The 20,858-nt window shown below is 44.2% G+C and overlaps 1 protein-coding gene across 1 annotated transcript in view; it reads right to left on the bottom strand.

The window, feature by feature from the left end:
• Nucleotides 1–9,506: 9,506 nt before the first annotated feature.
• The window catches only part of COL23A1 (collagen, type XXIII, alpha 1), a 52,572-nt gene continuing 41,220 nt past the window's right edge, over nt 9,507–20,858 (bottom strand). Inside the window, exons 15-27 of the mRNA XM_010187200.1 lie at nt 20,451–20,504; nt 19,636–19,680; nt 19,049–19,138; nt 18,609–18,680; nt 17,850–17,891; nt 16,948–16,974; nt 16,461–16,532; nt 16,317–16,370; nt 16,059–16,085; nt 15,511–15,564; nt 14,789–14,875; nt 10,826–10,864; nt 9,507–9,909 (exon numbers count right to left, since the gene is read on the bottom strand). Of these exons, the coding sequence (XP_010185502.1) occupies nt 9,907–9,909; nt 10,826–10,864; nt 14,789–14,875; nt 15,511–15,564; nt 16,059–16,085; nt 16,317–16,370; nt 16,461–16,532; nt 16,948–16,974; nt 17,850–17,891; nt 18,609–18,680; nt 19,049–19,138; nt 19,636–19,680; nt 20,451–20,504 (666 nt within the window). The 3' untranslated portion in view covers nt 9,507–9,906. The remainder of the gene's footprint in view (nt 9,910–10,825; nt 10,865–14,788; nt 14,876–15,510; nt 15,565–16,058; nt 16,086–16,316; nt 16,371–16,460; nt 16,533–16,947; nt 16,975–17,849; nt 17,892–18,608; nt 18,681–19,048; nt 19,139–19,635; nt 19,681–20,450; nt 20,505–20,858) is intronic.

Here is a 20,858-nt window from a genome sequence, read left to right as displayed (position 1 = left end):
GGTGCTGCCTCCTGTCGGTAGCGGGTGGGGACACGGGTACCGGTCACAGCCACAGCTGCAGGAAAAGGGCTTCACCCTGACGGCCAGCTGCACAGGGACACAGGCACTGCACCGCTCTCATATCACAGAGACCAGCCCTTGACCTCCCCGCCACTCCCAAAAAACACCCAAAACATAGCTTTAGGGCAGCTGATTGAACAAGAACAGTAACTTACCAGTGCTGTCGGGCTCCTCTGGCTGTGAGGCTGGACTCCTTACTTACAGCATCAGGAGGTGACTTCATTTATCAACAATGTCCCATAGCACAAATAGGGGAGAGGCAACATCCATGGTGTCCTGCAAGGCAGCTGGCGTTTCACAGAGAACCAGAGTGCAAACTCTACCCCATCACCACTTGGTTACCAGGCACCTCAGAGGTTAAAATGTATTTTTGAGGGTTATTCAGGTGCATTATTACAGCTGTATCATAACACTCTCTCTTTTAAAATACTTACAGATCAAGGAAGTTTCTTTTACAGTTTAAAATAATTTGAGGTGGTAGCCTAGGTGTTACAACTGTATTAATTGTGCAACACATACTTCACTATTTGAGCAAGAGTAAAACCATTTATATTTTTGTACTCAGTGAGTGATAGGTAGACCTGACTGACTACCTAAGAGCCAATCCTGGGATAGGCAATAGTTGGGATTAAAAGAGGAAATGCTATCATCAGATTAGACTGGTCATTCCTCTGTTGCTGTTTGACTGGAATTACTTAAAGAAAAATAGGAAGGTAAAGAAGCAGAAGGGATGTTCTGGGATGGGTTGGGTCCTCTGCCACTGCAGCTGTTGCATCCCATATCTTGGGTTCATCAACTTACCAAGCTTTGTTCTAAAAGATGCCAGATTTTTTTTTCTTTCCAAGCACATGTTTATATTCCCAAGTTTTCAACTGACAACATCTGCTAAGAAGACTCTAGAAAATGGAGCAGACCCTTTTAAAACTACACACTTGGCAGATTTTATTGCTGACTAGATAGAGCCACTCATAATTCTCTCTAGTTGCAGTTTTTTGATAAACACAAAAGCAATTTGAATTCTGTGTAGTACAGAGAATGCAAAGCCAAATTGCTCTGTCCTTAAAAGTTACATTGAACTTAGGTAGTCAAACTCAGTATTTGCATAAAGCAAGGTTTTAAGTAACAAAAGACAGTAGAAGATAAGTTAATAATGGCTGTTAATCTTTATTTGAACTCTTGTCTGGTTATTATATTTAGTAGCCATTTATAGTAACGACCTGAACATTTACAATTACTAAAGTTTATTCTTGGTTACAAATGCAGAGTTCATTATACATATTCACACAATTGTAAAAGCAATCTGTACAGAGAGACCACTTTTAAAAATCTGATCTTTGCTTTTATTACAGAAAGCACAAGAAAAAATATTTGTGGAGGTCTCAAGCTAATGTGCTGTCCATTACAGCTTTAACTAGAAATACATGATGCAGTACTAATTAATAGCATTTTAACATGTTAAAACACTGGATAAGAAATACTGTTACTGATACCTTCATTTTTAAAGCAGTTGTTCCCCAGAGAAGTGAGTAAATAGAACACTTTTCATGGCACATACATGATTGAAAATCACTAGGTTTACAAATAGTGATGTTAAGTACTTTTTTTTTATTTTTAATATATCTATATATTTCTTTTTAAAGGTGATACATTTTACAGATATTTAGTCAGCTTTGTATAAAATACCATGTAAATACATTCAAACCAAAACTACTTTTCACATGGTGTCCAAACTGCACACACACACGGACAGCCCTTTCTCCTCAGAACAGCCTCACCGGAGTGATGCAACCACTCACATAAATAAGGGACACTTGCATAACATGGCAGAGGATTAAGCCCTATCAGCACAATTTCAAAACAAATACAGGCAGATAAAGAACATATTGCATGTATTTTTCTAAACTGCATATAAATAAGTCAGATTTTAATTCAGATTTTAAACACCAGCAGGTACATTTTCTCAAATGATGTTGTTTCAGAAATTACGTCTCAATGCAAGAGTATATGCCAGCTTAAAAATATTTCTGTGTTTGAAGTGATTTGATGCAGCAGAGCTTTCAGTTTTGACTGTGGTATTCTGTGTCAGACATCGGTCATATTGAACATTTTGGATTGTTTTGTAAGATAACAAGAAAGAACCCCAAATAATAGGAGAAAAAAGCTGCTGTGTTATGAAATTGATTATAAACTGCATTTAATCTATGAAACTAGCCAGCAAACACGGCAGGACTCACACTCTCATTCTGGCTATTGGCAATTACTGCCTCGTCTGCCTAATTTGGAAATTCAGTGGGTAACATGGGTGCTTTTGCTTTGCAAAACCAGGTTCTAATTTTTTAATATAATTGCAGAAATGCAGATTTGATACGCACTCACTTAATAAAGTCAGGCAAAATTAACTTTTCAAAGTGAAGCATGCAATGCAGTGTTTACCAGCATATTAAAAAGCATCAAGTGGTATTAGCGTCATTTATAGAGAACAGTATTTCAGATACTCGGGACATCTGCATTTTAATTTTCTAGGTATTAATATCTATAGTATATAAGGAACAGACACACAAGTGAGCTGACTGTTCCATGAAACTGCACGACTATGAGGCAACTTCTGCCAAACTTAGCAAACGGGTTGATTTTTGTCCTAAGACACAGGAAAACCACAAATGTCAGTAATGTCTTTCTTATTCCACTCTTGTCAGTAATGCCCCTTCTTATGCATTGAAAGCTCACATTTCTCACCTTTCCTGTGGTTTTCTCCCAGGCTCTCTACAGTAGTACAGAGTCACACACTAGTAAGTCCTTCTCCCATTCATTTCTAAGTGACAAGTTTTTGGCACTTAACTTTAGCCGTAGGTTACACAACAGACATCCCTTTTGTTGTGCCATCTCACAGTGCACAAACATATGGATAAGTTGCAGTTGTTCACCTGGGGATGTGAACATACCAGAAGTAATCTTTAGCTGACAAGTGTAAACTATAATCAAGGAAAACAAAGTTTAGGAAATGGGTTTTTACTTACTGCTTTGCTGCAGTGTGGAGTAGATTCCCCAGCATGTGTTGCATTCACACTGTACTTATTGTAGACAGGGTCACTGCAGTGCCAGCGACACAGGTAAAAACAGGTGATTCCAGTAAGTGACAGTGACACTGGACTAACTGGAGTGCCCAGTTGTTGGCTCCCCACCTCCCTTTTTTAATGACTATTGCAAAAGGGGCCAAGAAATACTCTTACAGAAATGCTGTTCTGTAAGGTTGCGATGGTCAGTTTATGCCACAGTGGTCGCCTTGGCAAGCTGAAGGGGCTCTGGCCTCTTGAAATCTCACAATACTTCATCTGTCACTTGACAAATCTTCCTGCTTAAACAACTGGAAGGCTGGCTGTGCTACTAAGCGTGGCAGCAGGTATTTATCAGGTAAAACCCAGGGGCCTCAAATGAAATAAAGCCAGCACCAAGGTTTTACTCCACCTGTGGATGCTTCCTGAGGACCCTGGGACGCTCTACTCCTAGCTCTGCCAGTGCAAATTGGAACCAAGCTCACTGATGTAATTCAGCCAGATACCTACAGTGTTTGACCAGGATAAGTGGTTGGGGACACTTGAAAATTTTTTTACATTTTTATAATCTCGCTGTTATTAATATTTTTTGCATATCTGAAATATAAATCTGTTGTCTGTAAAGAAAATAATTCAGAGCTTCTGCTCTAAAATTTTAAAATGGAAACTTGAATGGTAACCTACTGTAGATAGATTTTATTTGTGTAACACTTAAATTGTCTGGGCAACGCTGAGACTTGGAAAAAAAAAGAGGAGGCAGAAAGAATATGATGGTATTTCCCAAGAAAGAAATAGCCAGATTTGGAAAAAAGATTAAAGTTTCTATCCATGTGCTCCTGCTTTACAAATACCTGTTCAAATCATATAGTTATGCAAAATGTGCACCCATCCCTATGTGTGCTTTCTGATAAGGACAGTGTCACAGTGTCACAGCATAAAATTTGCATAACGTTTATCCTCGCATAGAATTTGTTTCTCGGTTAAAAAGATTTCCTCTAGAGGGCAGCATTAAATCAGTATTTAATGACCAGGAAACCCAGACTCTAATACTCCTTTATACAATACACACTGAATATACAGACTAGCAAGGCACAGTTATATTGACCAAGAATCGTTATTTACCATTATGATAAAGCTAGACATTCCTGGCATCTTAGTATTTTAATTAAGGTACACATTACAGATGGATGAGTTCTTTCAGTCTGGCCCAAAAGCCCACTATATTTGGCTGATTACAAAACCATGTGCTATGTATAAAAATTCACAGATTCCTTCTGAGCTGTGGGCTGGTGAGACGGCAAACACTGCCCACTCCCAGCTCGCTGGTGTGATCTCGTTCTGCGCTGTTACAGCCAACACAGTGCGCTCGGCTGCAGCAGCTGAACGGGGACACAGCTTGCATGTGGGGAAGAGAAGAAAGCAGCCAAAGCAGAACAGGGGCTTTCAGGCGTGAAAGCCTTGGTGATCGCAAAGACGTGGAGTGGGTTACTACAACAATCTTAAGACCACGGGTATGACCTGTGTCATTCTCCAGGGAACACATCATGGCGTAGAATGTCTGGAACTGCTGAAACCTCACATGTATTTTGCTCGTTGCTTAAGGATTTCAAATGCTGAATTTAAGAAATTACAGAAGGCAAAAGCTCACCTAAATATTTAATCTGTTGGTTTTCTAGGAAAAAAACGCCTCAGAAAGTCTTTCTGGTTAGAAGAAACATTATTTTTAAATACACAGGTGAAGAATCCATATGGAAATAAATTCATCCCCATTATATATACAGCAAGTGTTAGAAGCAGTGTGTACAAGAAAGGCAACTCCCCCCATGAGAATAAAAATGAGCATGTGACAATGTCTTGACTTTAACTAACATCCCAGTGCATTAAGGCTTGGAGACAGATTCAGTTAGAAGTCAGACAGGAGTCAGTTTGTGTCAGACGTGTGTCTGCCATTGGATTCATAACCCAGGGAAATACTCCTAAACTCATTGGCCAAGCCCAGGATTCAGCTGCAAAACTCAAATTAATCTCACCTGCCCCTAGCAGCACAGGCCAAATCATCAGGTTCACCCTCTGGCAAGGGGCCTCTGGAGCTGCCAGCACGCTTTCAGGGCTGAACTGGAGTCACAGACATGGGGGTTATTTAGTGTGTTCCCTTCAACCCAAAATCCACCCCCCAGAAGCTTTAGGAAGCGCTGCCCATGCTTACACTTGGCTGCAGCATCACCACTCCGGGAGCACCAGGAGCCAGGACTGACACAACCACCACAGACACGGCGAGCAGCAGCTCACATCATGCATTTGCCATATCTTTGGCAGGTAGCCCTGCCTGCAGAGCTGTGTGGCTGGGAAACCTTTTAGGGGTTTCAAGTGAGTTCTTGTGCCTGTACAACTCAGTTTAGGAACTTTGCTTCCAAAATTGATTAGGCTACAGCATGTTAGAGGATGGTGGTGGTAACGGGAATGATGGTTGTTAGCTGCAGTTTTAAATAGAACAAGCCTTAAAGGAAGCTGCTTGTCCTCTGCTCCCAGGCAGCAGGCAGATATGATTATCTTAACATAATGGGAATTACCATGCTTTCATGGTTGGTTAAATTAGACTAAATAATTTTGTTTTGTAAACTATAAAACAAATGAAACAAATTTGCCTGGGCTTCAGGTTATCCCAAGACCAGTAACTGGAGTGTGTTATCCAAAATGTCTATTGATGAACCCACAAAGCTAACATACAAAATGCTTTAGTGACCAAGGTAAATCAGTTCCTCGGTTTCAGCTCCCTGTCAATCATGTTTATTGCTACTGATATCTATTGGTAACATTTAGCTGCATTTCTGAATCCCTGTAAAACAGTCTTACATTCTCTCAAACTGGGACCGGGGAAGAGGTTTCCAGGGTAAGAAATGCACTCTGCTTTGTGAGGGGCTGAGACAATTACTGAGTTTTGAGTGAGACTGCCAGTACTACCTAAAAGTAAGATTTATCTTTGTGAGCTATTTGCAAACTTTTAAGTATTCAAAAAGACCCTGCATAAACATTTTCATATGGAAGGAGAAAAAAAATCAACTGATCTGGCATCAATTTGCTGAGCAAAGCACATCTTTAACTTCCCAATAAGATCACGAACACTCTGATACAATTCAGCATTTAAGAACCTACTCTTCTGAGTATGTGTGCGTGGACAGCACATGGAAGCCTAAACAGATTTAGACTGTACAATCGATACAAAAATCAACAGTTCCTCTAATACAGTCTGTCGATCTGGGTGGTGCAATCGATGAGGAACACTGAGTTCATGACATAAAGGTCAAATGCATTGATCTCAGCTGAGGACCAGTAAGGACTTGGAGTGCAGCTCACAACTGCAGCCTCCCGAGGATCTGTATCTTGTGCTGTTCCCAGGAGCTCCGTTTTCCACAGATCTCGGGCGCTTTGGAGACGGAAGGTGTGTATAGAGTAGATGTACCACCAGCAGATCCTGAGAGATCTACTGGTTAGATCCTCATAGCTGAAGTAGCAACAGGTGCTGTAAGCAGCAGGATCTGGACCTGCCAGTGTTTCTAGTGGAAGTAAGAGTGGCCCAAAGACCAGAGAAGCTACAGCCCGACAGGCTGCTGATCTGTACATGCACAGCGAGTCAGACATCCTGCAGGTGCAGAGATGGATCCTCTTTGTGTGTGCTGGACTCACCACATTCAGGATGCAGAATAAACCAATGCGGAGATGGCATTTGTGTGGGACTTCTCAAAGATGATCACTACAAGATTTGGCAGCTGAGGTGGTGGTGCTGATGGGTATGGATACCGGCTGCAGTTCTGTGCGAGAATTGTAGCCTTCCTTGGCTGGCATGGAAATGCTGTGAGTCGTCAGGCTGTGCCTCGGGGATTGGGAAGAACGACCCCGGTTAACGGGTCCAGTTGATTCAAAAGGAGCTCTCTTCCTCCATTGCAAACAAATGTCTTGGGTTCTGTGGCAGCGGAGGCTGTGTTGGGAGGGGGACGGCTGCCATGCAGAGCCATCAGAGCAATAGGTAAAGCACTATTCTGGTATTCTGTATCAATGTTTTGCAGGCCTGGCAGTGGTCACAGTTGATGCCTACAAGCACTGGATATTCCACAAGTTGAAGACGGAATACTGACTTGTTTACCTGAAGATAATAGGACTTCGGGGTATTTCCTCAGAGAAAATATAAATTTTAATATAATTTCATAAGCTTTGGAGGTTAGCTTGTCTTGTAGCTTCAGTGATATCAAACTTCTTCAAGTAGGAGCTAGATAGAAAGCTGTTTAGTTTTTGCCAGCGTATGTAAAACAAGACTTTTCTATCTGCATTGTAGATTGTTTGTGGACACTTCCAGATTCTTGTGCTTTCTGCAGTCATGCTGGGGACTGAACTCTCATTGATATGATAGAGGTTCCATGGACAGGACACGTGCAGGAATTTGAGTGTAGAAGCCCACAGCGTGGTTTGGAGTAGTGAATTGCTTTTAGTTTGGAGATGACGGGGGGAGATGGGAAGAGCAACTGTACATTAAGGGAACAATTACAGATCTTCTTCCCGGTGACATCAGTGAGAGATTTGCCTTCAACCTTCCACAGAAGAAGATATTTAGCTTTAATTTGGAACAGTGAAGGGGGCTTTCAAAAGCACTAAAAACCAGTGGGAGCTTGTTCAACTGCTCCTTACACCTTTAAAAACCCCTACACCAAACCTGATAGCTAACAACATGAAATGGAAGTAAATAAAATGCATTTTTGTTGCTGTTTTGAGTTATATAATTCTTGTTTCTTGATTTGTTAGTTGATCGGAATTCACATGGATTAATCTATATGGTGACCAAGAAAACGGTCAGTAGCTGATAAAGATGCAAAGTATAGCCACAAAGCAAGTAATGTGTAGGTGTAGACCCTAAAAGCAGCTAATGAAGACAGGTAACAAAAGTTCACTGCCTACAGCCGTAAGTCTCTTGTGTCCTCATCTGCCAAGCTAGATGGCTGTTTCATTTACCAGCAGATAACAGATGCTCCCAGCTGACTAAAAGGATAAGCTCAAGGACAACTAGGGCCCAGCCACAGACAAAGATCACCCTTCCTGCATGGAGCACTGAGCATGTTCCTGCTGTTCCTCAGGGTATCGGAGCAAGAACTGCCTCAGTGCTGGGTCAGCCCGTACAGGGCAGGATCTAACAGAGTTTGGATCTACTCAGTACACCAAAATACTCCCTTCTGTGTTTTCTGAGATCAAGGCCACAAAGAGCCCTGATATAATCAGGTTTAGTATCATGGTCAGGCTCTTAATTTCACCTGATGCTCCTACACAGAGCCTAGCAACTTGTATTGGGCTAAAGTATTTCCTCCAGAAATGATCTGTTAAATCAGAAAGGCATTAAAGTGACGGGGATAACATAAGTGGTCTGGTTAGGATTAACCAGTCTCATCATTAAAAATCTATGGCTTACTTTATTTGATTTTGTGTACCTTCCGCTTTACCCATTGGACGGATATTTGTACATCTCTCTCTGTTCAGTTTAAGATCTTGTGGATATAAAGTATCTCCTCCCTGTGAAGGAATCTGATTGCCTCTTGAGCTTCATTGTAAGCTGAACAGACTTGGCTATAAGCCATTTTCTTCCTCCCTGAAATAATTTTTTATGGCTCTTTACTGTACAATCTCTGTTTTTTCAACATCTTAAAAAATGTGAACAGGGGAATAGTTTGAAAATTTTTAATTGATCTCACTTAATGCCATATGCAGATATCAAAATTGTAATCCTCCTTTTGTTCATTACCCTGCTCTGCATGGGATGTGACCGAGATAATTTAGACACCAGAAAAGGGGACAGGAACAGGAGGACAGGAGTGGACAGAATTAGAGTTTACAATGAAAACCACGTAAACCAAGGAAAATCAAACGCAAATAAATCCTGCAAACCGAGACAACTGACTGCTCAAAACTCACAAGTTTTGGGAACCCCCAACAGGAACAGTATGTGCTCTGTTAGTTACGAAAAGGCTTCAGCAGAGCGCTCCCTGTCCTGCAGCTCCCTACACTTGAAAATATTACCAGGTTTTTGTGTTTTGAAATTTTGCAGTGGAAGTTTCTTGGGGAACTTGGGTTCCACAATAACAAAGTGCTTGCACACCTTCAGCCACAGGCACCGGAACAGGACCCAGAGGTGCTTCCTCTCGAGAAAAAGAAATTTTTCTTGACCGTAGCAGAAATATCCACAGCTGGTCAAAGCTGTTCCGTTTAGCCAAAGATTTGCTATTTCCATTGTATCAACAGCAGGTAGCAATGAATGGAGCTTGGCTTTGTTTCTTCTGCAGGTTGTGAGTCCTTTTGTTTGACCAGGTGGTGTACAGCAGCTTCTTCCTTTTCTAGGGCTGCATCCTTTTTTTCTTTGTTTTCAGCCAGGTTTTTTCACCCTTTTAATGTGCACATGCAATGCAAATACAGAGTTGAGAGCCAAAGTAGGAAAGGGATTTCTCCCTCCTTCATGCAATAAGGCACGCCAGGCACCACGCTGTCTCAGCACTGGTAGTTCACACAGCAGCATTAGCGGTGAATACTGCTCATTCCCAGCTACTGTCATTGGTACCTTTATCAAAACTGATGTTATTGTGTGTATCTTACGGGTTTGGGAGCTTTACAATATTTTCAGAGTCCATAAATGACAAAATCCAGTATAAAAAAAGGTCAATATATTACTGTTGCAAGGTTTTTTTCCCTTTTTTTATACAAAAATTAAAAAGATCAAAATATACCACATTATTTACATATTGTGCTTCATGCTTAGAGATCACTGAAAAAGAACACACAGACAAACATTTTAATCAAAGAGAAACATCCATTCATCACATTTACTAATCTTACTGTTAATATTTTAAGGATTTGCATTCAGATTTCTTTTAATATTAACAGTACATCCAAACAGCTTACCACAGAATTACAAACTTCTGTATGCTAAGGGCGTGCTCACATTCTAACCGAGGGTTTGCAACCAGTTAGTAACATGCTTGCTATTAACTCAAACTGTGTCCACATACCGTGTCTAAAACTGGGTTGGTAATCTCCACTCAGCTTCAGTGTCCTGCCTGTGTCAGAGCATGAGGCTACAGCATCGTCCTGCACATCTGGACCTGGTGCTGGTCTTGTGGGGGAACACATCTCCTCATTCTCCTGGGCTGCCTTAGCACTTACAGCCCCTCACTGCACTAAATTACCTGACCACCTGCACCCACACTTCCTGATTTGAGCAGCAAAGCAGTGTGGTGGTTGTGGAGTATAATTAAAATGGGAGAAAAGTCCTTGTTTGGAGGCAAATATTTTGTAACTGCAACAAAGAGGTAACGCTCTGTCAAAGGCTCAGCTAAAGGGTATGGGCTTGGTCCCACAAGCGTATTTTGCGGAGTGACGTAGTCTTTGCATGAGCAGTTCCTAAGCTGCCTGGGCCATGATTAAACCTCGCCTGGGCAAGCCTGAAAAAAGGGCATTGCTACTGACAGTGTTGACGAGAATGACTTTTCATGCTTAGTTTTTTGGAGCAGAACAAGACACAAAGCTGGATGGACTCCTGCTCTCCCAAAGCTTGGTGTTAGTCTGCCAGGCGTATACAGCCCGTTGCTTAAAGGAAGTGCAGCAGCACAAACAATCCCCGTGCAGCAAACAAAATTACTGAGGACCTGCTCAAGGATCTACAATTAATATTATTACTGTACCTTATGCCAACATCCAGCTACTGGCAGTCCGTCTGGTCCCTGCAAAATTGAATTTACAGATTTAATGTCTGTTCACAGTAATTTAAGTGTCAGACCCAAAAACCTGAAGCTCAGTCCTCAGAACAATGAAAAGTTTAGCAGCACCGTTAACATCCATGCAAAGCACATTTACTGTAAATACACAAAAGTAATATGTGGGCAATGTAATCCATGTCACACAGAACACAAAACTGAATACACCCGTACACACCAGGGTAAAAAAAAAAGTAAACTATTAAATTAAAATAAATATACTCTTTCCTTTAAACAAAAAAAGAAAATGTGAGTAAATACAGAAATTTGGAACCACAGTGAATTTATTTCATTATCTGCTTTATAAGGTAGTGTTTTCTGCAATCAGACATATCTATGAAGAGCATGATGTGGAAATGTATTTTTTGTTGATATGTGCTTTCAGTTTGGGGGCAGCGATGTAATTTTTTTTTTAGGGATGGTTCCTAATTGTGTTAAATTCAATCCTGCAGTACTTAAGTTTCCTTAAGAGATCTTGAGTTGCTGAACTGACTGAAATAAGATGAGTTGTGGACTATGCAAAGGGAGTGAAAATCCTTGTCTTTTTCTGATGGAGATACAAGATACACAGAGAAAGCCAGAAGAGCTTACTCACCAAGGAGGAAAACACTGAAAATGAAGGAGCTCCTTAGAAGAGGAATGGACTGTGTATGACCAACTTTTCCAAGATACTTTAGAGGAAATAGCAGACTTCAAGCTGCCTTTTCTGATGCTGGATTTTTTTAAGGCTCTTGGATCTCTGATTGCATGAATTTCCGCATGTAGAGCTACAGGGAGCACACGTGCACTGACCCTTCCCTCAGAGCCACCCCCAAAATCTAGGGGTGGGAAGCCACGAGGATGCGTACGCAGCGGAGATAACTGCCAGTGCAAATACAAGTCAAAATGCATTTTTACATTTTTTACTGTAAATGTCAGTCATCACATTTTTTGTATTCTGTATTGATTTTATATGTAAAATAGCCTAAGCCCAATAAAACAGATGCAGTGAAGTAAGGCTGCCCTCTCCAGCTACTCACAGTAATAGATCAAGTTATTTTCACATGCTTTCCTATAACATTAGTTAGAAAACACGCACATTTTTCTGCTGACACTAGTAAATATTTTAGTCGATAACTAGTCATTAATAAGAAAAATGCAACTTGTACATCTGCCAGAGGTGTCTGGGGGTGAGGGTAAAGGGGACAAAGCACAGAGCAGTTTGACTTAGAAAGATCCTGACCTGGCATTAAAGCGCATCCTAACACCAATGGTCACGGGGCTGATTTCTGCCCTGGGCTTTCTCTCCTTCCCGTGCACTCAAAATACTTATTTTGGCCATCATAAAACTCCACTCCTTTCTACCATGTTTCACTCAAGCGATTCGGAAATGATTTGTCAACTCAAAAAGAGCATTGCAACCTGTGTGTAAGGCTCACGCTCCTGGACCAAAAGCCACGTGAGAACCCAGCCAGCCCCCACTGCACGGTGGGGAATGAAGACGATGCTCCAGCCAGCATGCAAATAACCCTCACAGACAAGCAGGAAGATGTGCAAGTGCTTTACTAACTAGTCCTGCAGTAGTTGCATACTGGGAGAAATCACCTACTGCAGTTTACAATGCCTTCTATACAGCTGGGTCTTGTGTTTCCATTATAGTTCAGATGGGAAATAGCTGGTAAATACATCATCTCTGGGGAGTAAATATGAAAAGCTGAAATGGGCCTGCTGTTAGTAATTGGTTGCTTTGACACATATGAAAGTAATTTAACTTTTTGAAAGAGAGACAGCTTACTGCCCTTTTGTTTCCCTGAAGACAACTGTAAATCATCTAGCACGCAGCATTCTCTATGTAAAAAAAAATTAAACCAGTGACCTCCTTTAGCTCGTTGTGCCATGCTCCATCGGGGACCAGAGCACGAACCTTCCTGTGTGAGTGCGGGACCCAGCCTGAGCCCTGCCGGCAGACCGGTGCTGGCACAGCAAATGCCCAGGGTGCCGGTGACCCTGCTCCGCAGGACTGACTGTTCATTTGGAAAAGCTTTTCAAAACCCAGCTGGGAATTGGACTCAGGGCTGCAGCAGCACAGGAACCAAACTGGGCCATAGGTGCCAACAGAAAGCACAGCTGTTTTTTAGCATCTGTTACCATAAAGGGGCAAGCATCCACTACATGATCTCCCATTGCTTGCACTCCTTATCTAAAGTCATTTTTTTAATGGTGTGGGAAGAAGGCACAACACATTAGCGTCCTTCCTCGAGTGCCAAAGTGAAACATCTTGCTTCAGATCTGCTGCCCTGTGTCCTTCCTCTCCCTGGAGGGATCTGCGCCTCGGGACAGGGCTTGGCCACAGCAGAACACACACACAAGCCATGCAAGAAAAAGAGCAGATACTGTACCAAAGGGCAGGGCACGCTCACCCCGTCCAGGCTTGGGAAACCTGGGTCCCCTTTGCTGCCTGCAATACTACGATCTCCCTGTTTGAAAAAATAACTGTGTGTTGAGAATGATAAAGGACACGGGCGTTACTCAGACAGACACTCGTGTTTCAGCAGAGGAGGAGGAGGAGAGGTCCAGAACTTTACACCTCCATTTCTAAAGACACAGCAGGTCAGCAGAGTTATTTTATGGTAGGGGATGCACAGACACAGAGTCTGTCGTCTGGGAAACATCTTCTATACACAAACCAGAGATTCACGTTCGTCACAGTGCAGTGAAAAAGATGAGGGTTAAATCATTCAGCATGTGGAGGGAGGAAGGGTGATCCACCAGAAATAAAATAACTAATTGTTGTTCACATTCAATCTCCAAGCAAAATAAAGCATGTTGACTGAAGGAGCTTTCTGCTGGTTTAATGGAGCTATATGGCAGCTTGGATTGCCATAACTGTGCTGGCGGGGTAAGAAGAAGTCACAAATTTAGAAATGAAATGGGGTTTTTTTGGCACGTGTTGGAGCAGGTACCTGGGACTGCTAGTTGAGTGCAACTGAACTAGGGGCTAGCAGCTACATTTATGTAGTTTTAGTTCAATAGTTGATACAAGTCACTCTTTCATCCAACAGCCTCACAGCATTTCAGGGAAAGGATCTCTAGTTATTGTCATTATATGAAAAACAATAATGAAGAGGAGGTAAATTTCAGCAGGCCAAATCTTATAAACCAGTATGGATTTTTTTTCCTTGGGCCCTATCAACGGAATGAGAGGTTCTGGAAGGGGACTTGGGAGATCCACCTGCCTCAGGCTCCAGCACCCCGGGGTTTCTGGCAAGCCTCTGTGTACACGCTGTGGCGGAGGGCTGGGATGTGCTTGGGAAGGGACACAAGCTGCTACCGCAGGTGGAGAAACACAGGGAGGTCTCTTCTTCTGGAGCCGCTTCTCGGCAGCCTGGGGAGCTCCAGCTCACCCATCACTTATCTTGGGCAGTACAGAGATGCTGTCAGCTCCAACCTCCTTCCCCATGCAGCAGGGCTAGAGCTGGACTCATCCCTCGCTCAGTTTGGGGAGATGAAGGGATGGAGCTGACCTTGTTTTCAAATTGCCTCCCATCCACTGCATTGACTGCCCCGAGTTCATCTGTACTCAAAAGCCAGGCTGGCAGCTTCCCCAGGACACGCTATCTCCCAGAGCGGTACTGAAGCGCATTGTTCCCCACTACAATCTTTACACAAAGATGCTTTATTTTTACTGCTGTGGCTTGCTCCCATCTGGCCAGAGGAGCCCTTAGAGCGGGCAGTGAACTTCCAGCAGTGCAGATAAAACAGACCATTAAGAAAAGTGCGAAAACAGTAATGGTCTGCTCTGATTTACTGCAAAATAAAGAACTACCAAATCCTCCCTCCCTGGCTGCAAAGCTGCGTCTCCTTTTCAGTCCCGGCACTGTGCGTTTAGGATAAGTAAAATAAAAGACATACCACAGGACAAGGCTGATCCAGTCCAGGGGGGCCTGGCTCCCCCTTCTGCCCTTTGGCTCCTTTTCTGCCCGGGATTCCTCGCTCACCCTGTTGGCACAACAGGAGAAGCTCAAGAACAGGAGAGGCGACACCACAGCTTTAGGTCACACAGCACTTGCAGAGTCCCACACCTCACCCGGAGCAGGGACGTTTGTACTACCGTAACCTCAACAGTAAATCACTGCAAAAATCTTCAGTTAAAGCTGCATGAAGATATTTTGATCCATAATTTTGTAACAGAATAGCTAAATGACCAGTTTCTGCAAGAAACCAGGTTGGTATCTGATAGTAAGTGGGGGCACCAGCTTCCAGCTGCTGCCCTGCACTCAGCTGAGCATTTCAAGCTTCCCTGTAACAAAACCTTTGGCTGGAATCCATTTTCAAGGTCTATAAACCAAAACTTGCCATTCTGTGCAACCTGGAGCTGTCAGGCTGCTCCATTTCCCCACGATGGTTGTGCTGGAGGAGGGAAGGGGGACAGGCTTGCAGAAAGCACTTCCAAGTGGGTAGATATATGTCCTGCCCTATCCTGGGACCATGCAAACATCTGTGTCACAGAAAAGCCCCCAGCAGTGACCCGAGAGGCTGGAGAGGGAACCAGCACCCAGGGCGAGCATCGCTGCCTGCCAAAAAGCACAGCCAGTCCTGCTCCCACCTCACCCCGTGAGCCATAACCCACTCACCTTCTCCCCTCTTTCACTTCTCTCTCCTTTCTCTCCTCTGAGACCCGGGAAACCCTATCATGACAATTTTTAGGTGGAAAGAAAGAGGTTTAAGTTTAGTGTGCAGACATCCCGGCATCTCAGTTCAACATAAGCAATCCTCCAGCGACCAACCCAACCTCCCATGGTGGAGAATATGACATCTTCCTTGTTGACTTGGTATCTCAGCAATTTCTTGGGCAAGTTAGTGCTTTACCATACCACAGTAACATGACATCTAGCAGAAATATCCCTTTCACTGAAACCAGTATAAATATTCTCAACTGGAAAGAGGAACCCCTGTGGCACCTTCAGCTGAGCAGTCAACGCTGTGCAGTGGAAGCAGTCCAGCAACCGGCCTGAATCCAGCCCTTTCCTACAGACATTGTTCATGGGCACTGTGTTTAAGGGAGAGGAGTCTATATAATGGTAGCTACATATTTTTTGTGACCATTTTAAGCATTTTGATGGCCTTTATATGCATATTGCTAATGTTTCTACATACCACAATTTATGTTTTCCATACTCACATCCAATCCCGGCTCCCCCGGCTTTCCCTGCAGTTGTAAAAACAGAAATTAAGACATGCCATATTGAGCTTGATGCTGCAGGCAAACTTATATCCAGTTGGTGAACTAGTACTACTGACAACAGGGGCTTGCCCAAGAGCCCCTGGGACTGCAGGGGAGCTCCTCGCCACGCATTGGGGTGGTGCTGGCAGGATTCTACAGCCCCTATTTTAGGATTACACCACAACATCACCGCTCCATTCCCACAGCGACGATTACCTTCTCTCCTTTGGTACCGGGTAAACCGATAAGCCCTGGAGCACCGGGGAGACCCTTAAAGAAAAAAGAAACAAGGCATGGGGATGGTTGCTGTAAGGCAGATTTCTGAGATGGCCAGAAATGAGATGCGGGAAAACAACTCACAGCAGGTCCAGCGTCACCGTGGTCCCCCTTCTCACCGCTGTCACCTTTTTCTCCCTTTGCACCATCCAAGCCCTGCGGAAATGAAACGGCATCAACCAAGAAGACCCAGCAGCTCTGCTTGGGACAGCCACCCCACCAATCTCTGGGATGCTTCTACCTGCGCTGCCATTAACGTTTTCCTCTCGACCAGACCATGTAAGAAAATGGTTGAAATACAGGTTGAAGCCTGCAGGTTTGGAAACCCTGACTCGCATGTGCTGCCAGCTGTTAGGACTCTGTGCTGGAGAGGATTTAAGATCATAAATGTGTTTGGAAGGAAAATTGGCTTCTTTTCCAAAATGCAAACTGCTGAACAGTACAACCAAGGGATGTGTTGTCACAAGCAGTGACAAAAATTCAGTCCCCAGAGCTGACAGGCCTTTGTGAGCCTGTAAATAATGCACTGGCAGCTGGGAAACAGTGGGTGACATTTAATTTATTGACTTACTTTAGGCCCCTGGATTCCTGGAGGACCCTACAGGAAAGACAATGGCGCATTTGTAAAAACAGAACTTAAAAACAAACCCCGAGATTGCTTCCCAAACAATTTCTTGCCCAAATTATGGGCTGACAATGGCCAAGTATTTATTTTCAAGACAGGTGTCAGTTTATTTGGTTCTCCGACGTCAAATCGGGGGAAGAAGAACTGAAAAGGGCCGCTTTGTGTAACATGCAACAATAAAGCTTTGCAACACAAGTGCTGGGGAGCAGGAGCCCCGCAAGAGCTCTGCTGAAGCAAATGGCAACAAAAGCTGTGGAGGACGGCACCCGGGCAAGGCTGGGGACACTTCCCGGGTTATGAATGTGTCTGAAAAGCCAACTGGCTTTGAAACGCGGTCTCTCAAGGTGCCTCTTGGACACGGCGCAGGCATCCTGGCCTTCCGCATGCCCTTGAAGGCTCCTGAGCCTTTTGGAGCATGGTAGGTACCAAATCCCTTGGATATCTGCATCAGAAATGCTCCATGTGTTCACCACTGCCCGCATCCTCTCCCACTGCAGCTAATGGCAAAAATCTTACTGAATTGGGTCAATTTGTGGGAATACAGACACCATCACAGGGGGAAACAGGTTTTCCCATCCCTCAAAGTTTTATCTTTTTTCCATCCCAAAGAGCAACTTAGTTATTTGCAAAACATGCCACAAATGCTGATATACTCTCCTAAATCTGGTGCTTCCACCTCTCCAAAGACAGCACAAAACGCTGTAGCTCTTCCCTGACTTTTTTCCCCCCCAGTTCACAGCAGCCCACAACGATTAAACAGAGCAAACCACCCTCGACCTTAACTAATCGCACGCAGTAACGAATCTGCAGCAACACTCCATTGCACAAGCCACTTTCCAGAATCCTACCATAGGGCCAGGTAATCCAGGGGGTCCGGGCTCAGGTATGATCTGCAGAAGGGAATTAAATGGCACATTAATGGGGCTGGGGGCACAGAGAGAAGACAGCTTGGGAATGGAAACTTCACACAGCCCAGAATCATTATTTAATGCCCTCTGATCTAATGGCTTTAATAAAAATACCTGCTAATCCAAGAGTTGCTGTTGAGATTTACAGATAAATGAATCTTGAAAAGCACATGAATCAAGTTGGCCTCTGAAATGCGAGGCACGACCGATGGTGTTCGGTGTATTTGCTAGTCACAAAATGCAATGGAAAATGATGAAATTTTCTGCACAGGCTGGAGGAAACCAGCCTTTGTGATTAGAAAAACCAAACAAATTAACAAAATCGGAGCTCTCATATCATTAATAAAAAACTACACACACACCTTTTGCTTTAAAAAAAAAGGCAAAAAAAAAAAGGCAAAAAAGAAAAGATGCAGAAATCCTATAAAACTGCAAGGAGCCCAATATGTTTTTAGAACAAAATGTAACAGCAGCACCCAATATCTCAATGATCAATGCAAAATCTAAAGTAACTTTGCGGTGCTGAGTGCGCCAAGTGTTCTTCCCTAACAAATAAACCCCATTTAGATGCAGCTGAAAGTTCTTGTTGGCTTTTGCTCCACTACGCTGATGGACACAGGACCAGCAGCTCCATCCTGTGCCCCCTGACTCCACCTGACCCCATGTCACGCAGGAGGCTTTGTGCTGCCAGGATCTTACATGATTATTCTGCAGACACGGTGATCCAGTGTCTCCTTTTTCTCCTTTGTCTCCTCTTGGTCCTTCTGCTCCCTAAAAGATAAAAACATAATGCTCATGTGGTGCATCTTCTAGGAAAGCAAAAACAAGAGAGGAAAGTACATTTGTCTTCCTCTAAGCTCCATCCTCGGCGCAAGCAAAGCTCTTGTCCATCCCTGCAGGACTGTTTGAGAAGATGAGATTTTTTTTTTCCCATCATTACCAGCTTCGATCACCTTCAGAATAAATCGTCATCATCATTAGCAAAGAAGATTCAAAGGTCCCCTATCCTAGTGCTCCAAAGTAACGTGGTGTGGACAGGCCATTGCGTAAATCAGCAAACCTGGCCGCAGGCTGAGCACCTGCAGGAATCGGTGCATTAAGGAACCATGCAGCAGACATACAGGGATGGTTGGACATACCGGTGGACCTGATGAGCCCATTTCTCCCGTCTCTCCTTTCTGTCCCGTGATCCCTGTGCTGCCTTGGTCACCCTTTGCTCCTTTGGGACCCTGGAAGTTTACAGAAAACCACTCACTTAGGAGAAAACTGTTAAACACCACCTCCCCCCACCCACCAGCCATTTCTGCCTTTCCATTTCTCTCCATATTGCAGCACAAGCTTACAAAAACACGTTTTAACGTTCAAACTTACATACACCCATGTTGTGGGCGCAGTGGAATTTGGCCAGGCCATAGCAGGGATAGCAGCCATTTAGGGTTGGGAAGGTTTACACCAAAATTTGAGACAAGGTCTGATGAACCACATGTGAAAGGACCCCCTTCAGCCTGGCATTCGTGGCCACGAGCAGCACCTGCATGCTCAGGGCTGAGCACAGGGCCATGGGCAAAGGGCAATTAACTCAAAGAGATGGAGCTGAATATTATGGGGCAGAGCTTGCTCCTGGCAGGCTGAGATTTGCTTTTTGCTGTGACAGCTCTCACAGACACACAGCAAACTCCTTTGTAACTCAGCTCCTGCACCCTCGATCCAGCCATGCCTCATGCACCTTTTCACCATCCAGTCCAGGTGGACCCGGCAAGCCCAGCTCTCCCTGCAGCGACACAAAGAAAGGGGAGCCCATGGTAAGTTAAATCAAGGTATCACCTCAGGAAAGCATTTTGCAACGAATTGAGTCTATTCTTGTCAGTTATGGGTTTGGCATTTCCAGGCTCAGGAGCAGCATCAAGGAGGTTTCTGTGATATGCCAGCATTGCCAGCTCAGCTGAATTTAGGTGACACAGAGACCTTGAGAGGCACTGAAATCCTGCCCCATCCTGGACTCCCAAGAAATGCTTTTCTGCAAATTAATTTCTTTTAAAGAAACTACAGCTGCCCCTAGGTTACTGGCTAATGCTGGTGAAGCAGGAGGACAGTGCGGTCCTGCTTGGCATGGTGCTGGGGCAGCAAGAGGCACACAGGGAGGGTGGGATGGAGGGCAGCTGGGCCCAGCTTTTGGGACTGCTGACCCCTCCTCACACCTGCTTCTCCCATTTACTTCTGTGTGCAGCGAAGAACTCTCAGAGGGGCCAGGTTTCACCCATCAGGTGTAGGATTGGGAGTGGATTCGTTTCTGGGACAGTGTCCTCTGAAGAGGCTGGAGAACAGAGAGAGGTCAACAAAACTTTGGCTTGTGTGTGAAAACCTCGTTTCTCAGCCCGAGGAAGTGTTAAACAGCATTTCCTCTACCATGCGTAGTCTCAAGTCCTGCAGCTACCATTGCCTGCCTTATTTTGACTTAGGAGACACTTGCTACTCAGAGAGCTGCTAGTGACCAAGTTGCTCGTTAGGAAACACCATCTGCATGGCAGAGGTCAGGCTCACCTTGGGACCTGGAGCGCCCTGGGGGCCCGGTGGCCCTGGGGGACCTGGTGAACCCTGAAACACAGCAAACAAGCAGGGCATGGGCATGACTAATACAAACACATCGTGCTATCCCTGTGCTGCTGGGGACGAGTCGGGAGCAGCTCCTGACTGCGATATGCAACAGACACTTGTGTGACCCATGGCTGCCCAGTTGCTGTGATGAGCTTCACTGACACCAAGTGACCTAATGGCCCTGCTGGCACAGGGGATGTTCATGCAAAGGAAAACACAACTGGAGCTCACTGGGTGTACAGTGCAGCAGTATGTGTGTTTAAGAGGCAAAATGCCTTTAGCCAGAGGTGTGGCCTCAAACCTGGTCTCTTTTTTTGCATTGTGCCTTCTCCAGCCAGCGGGGCTGGTGAGAAG

This window comes from Mesitornis unicolor, unplaced genomic scaffold, assembly GCF_000695765.1.
Source record: "Mesitornis unicolor isolate BGI_N332 unplaced genomic scaffold, ASM69576v1 scaffold47396, whole genome shotgun sequence".
Lineage (NCBI taxonomy): Eukaryota > Metazoa > Chordata > Aves > Mesitornithiformes > Mesitornithidae > Mesitornis > Mesitornis unicolor.
This window is presented reverse-complemented; position numbering and strand designations above follow the sequence as displayed.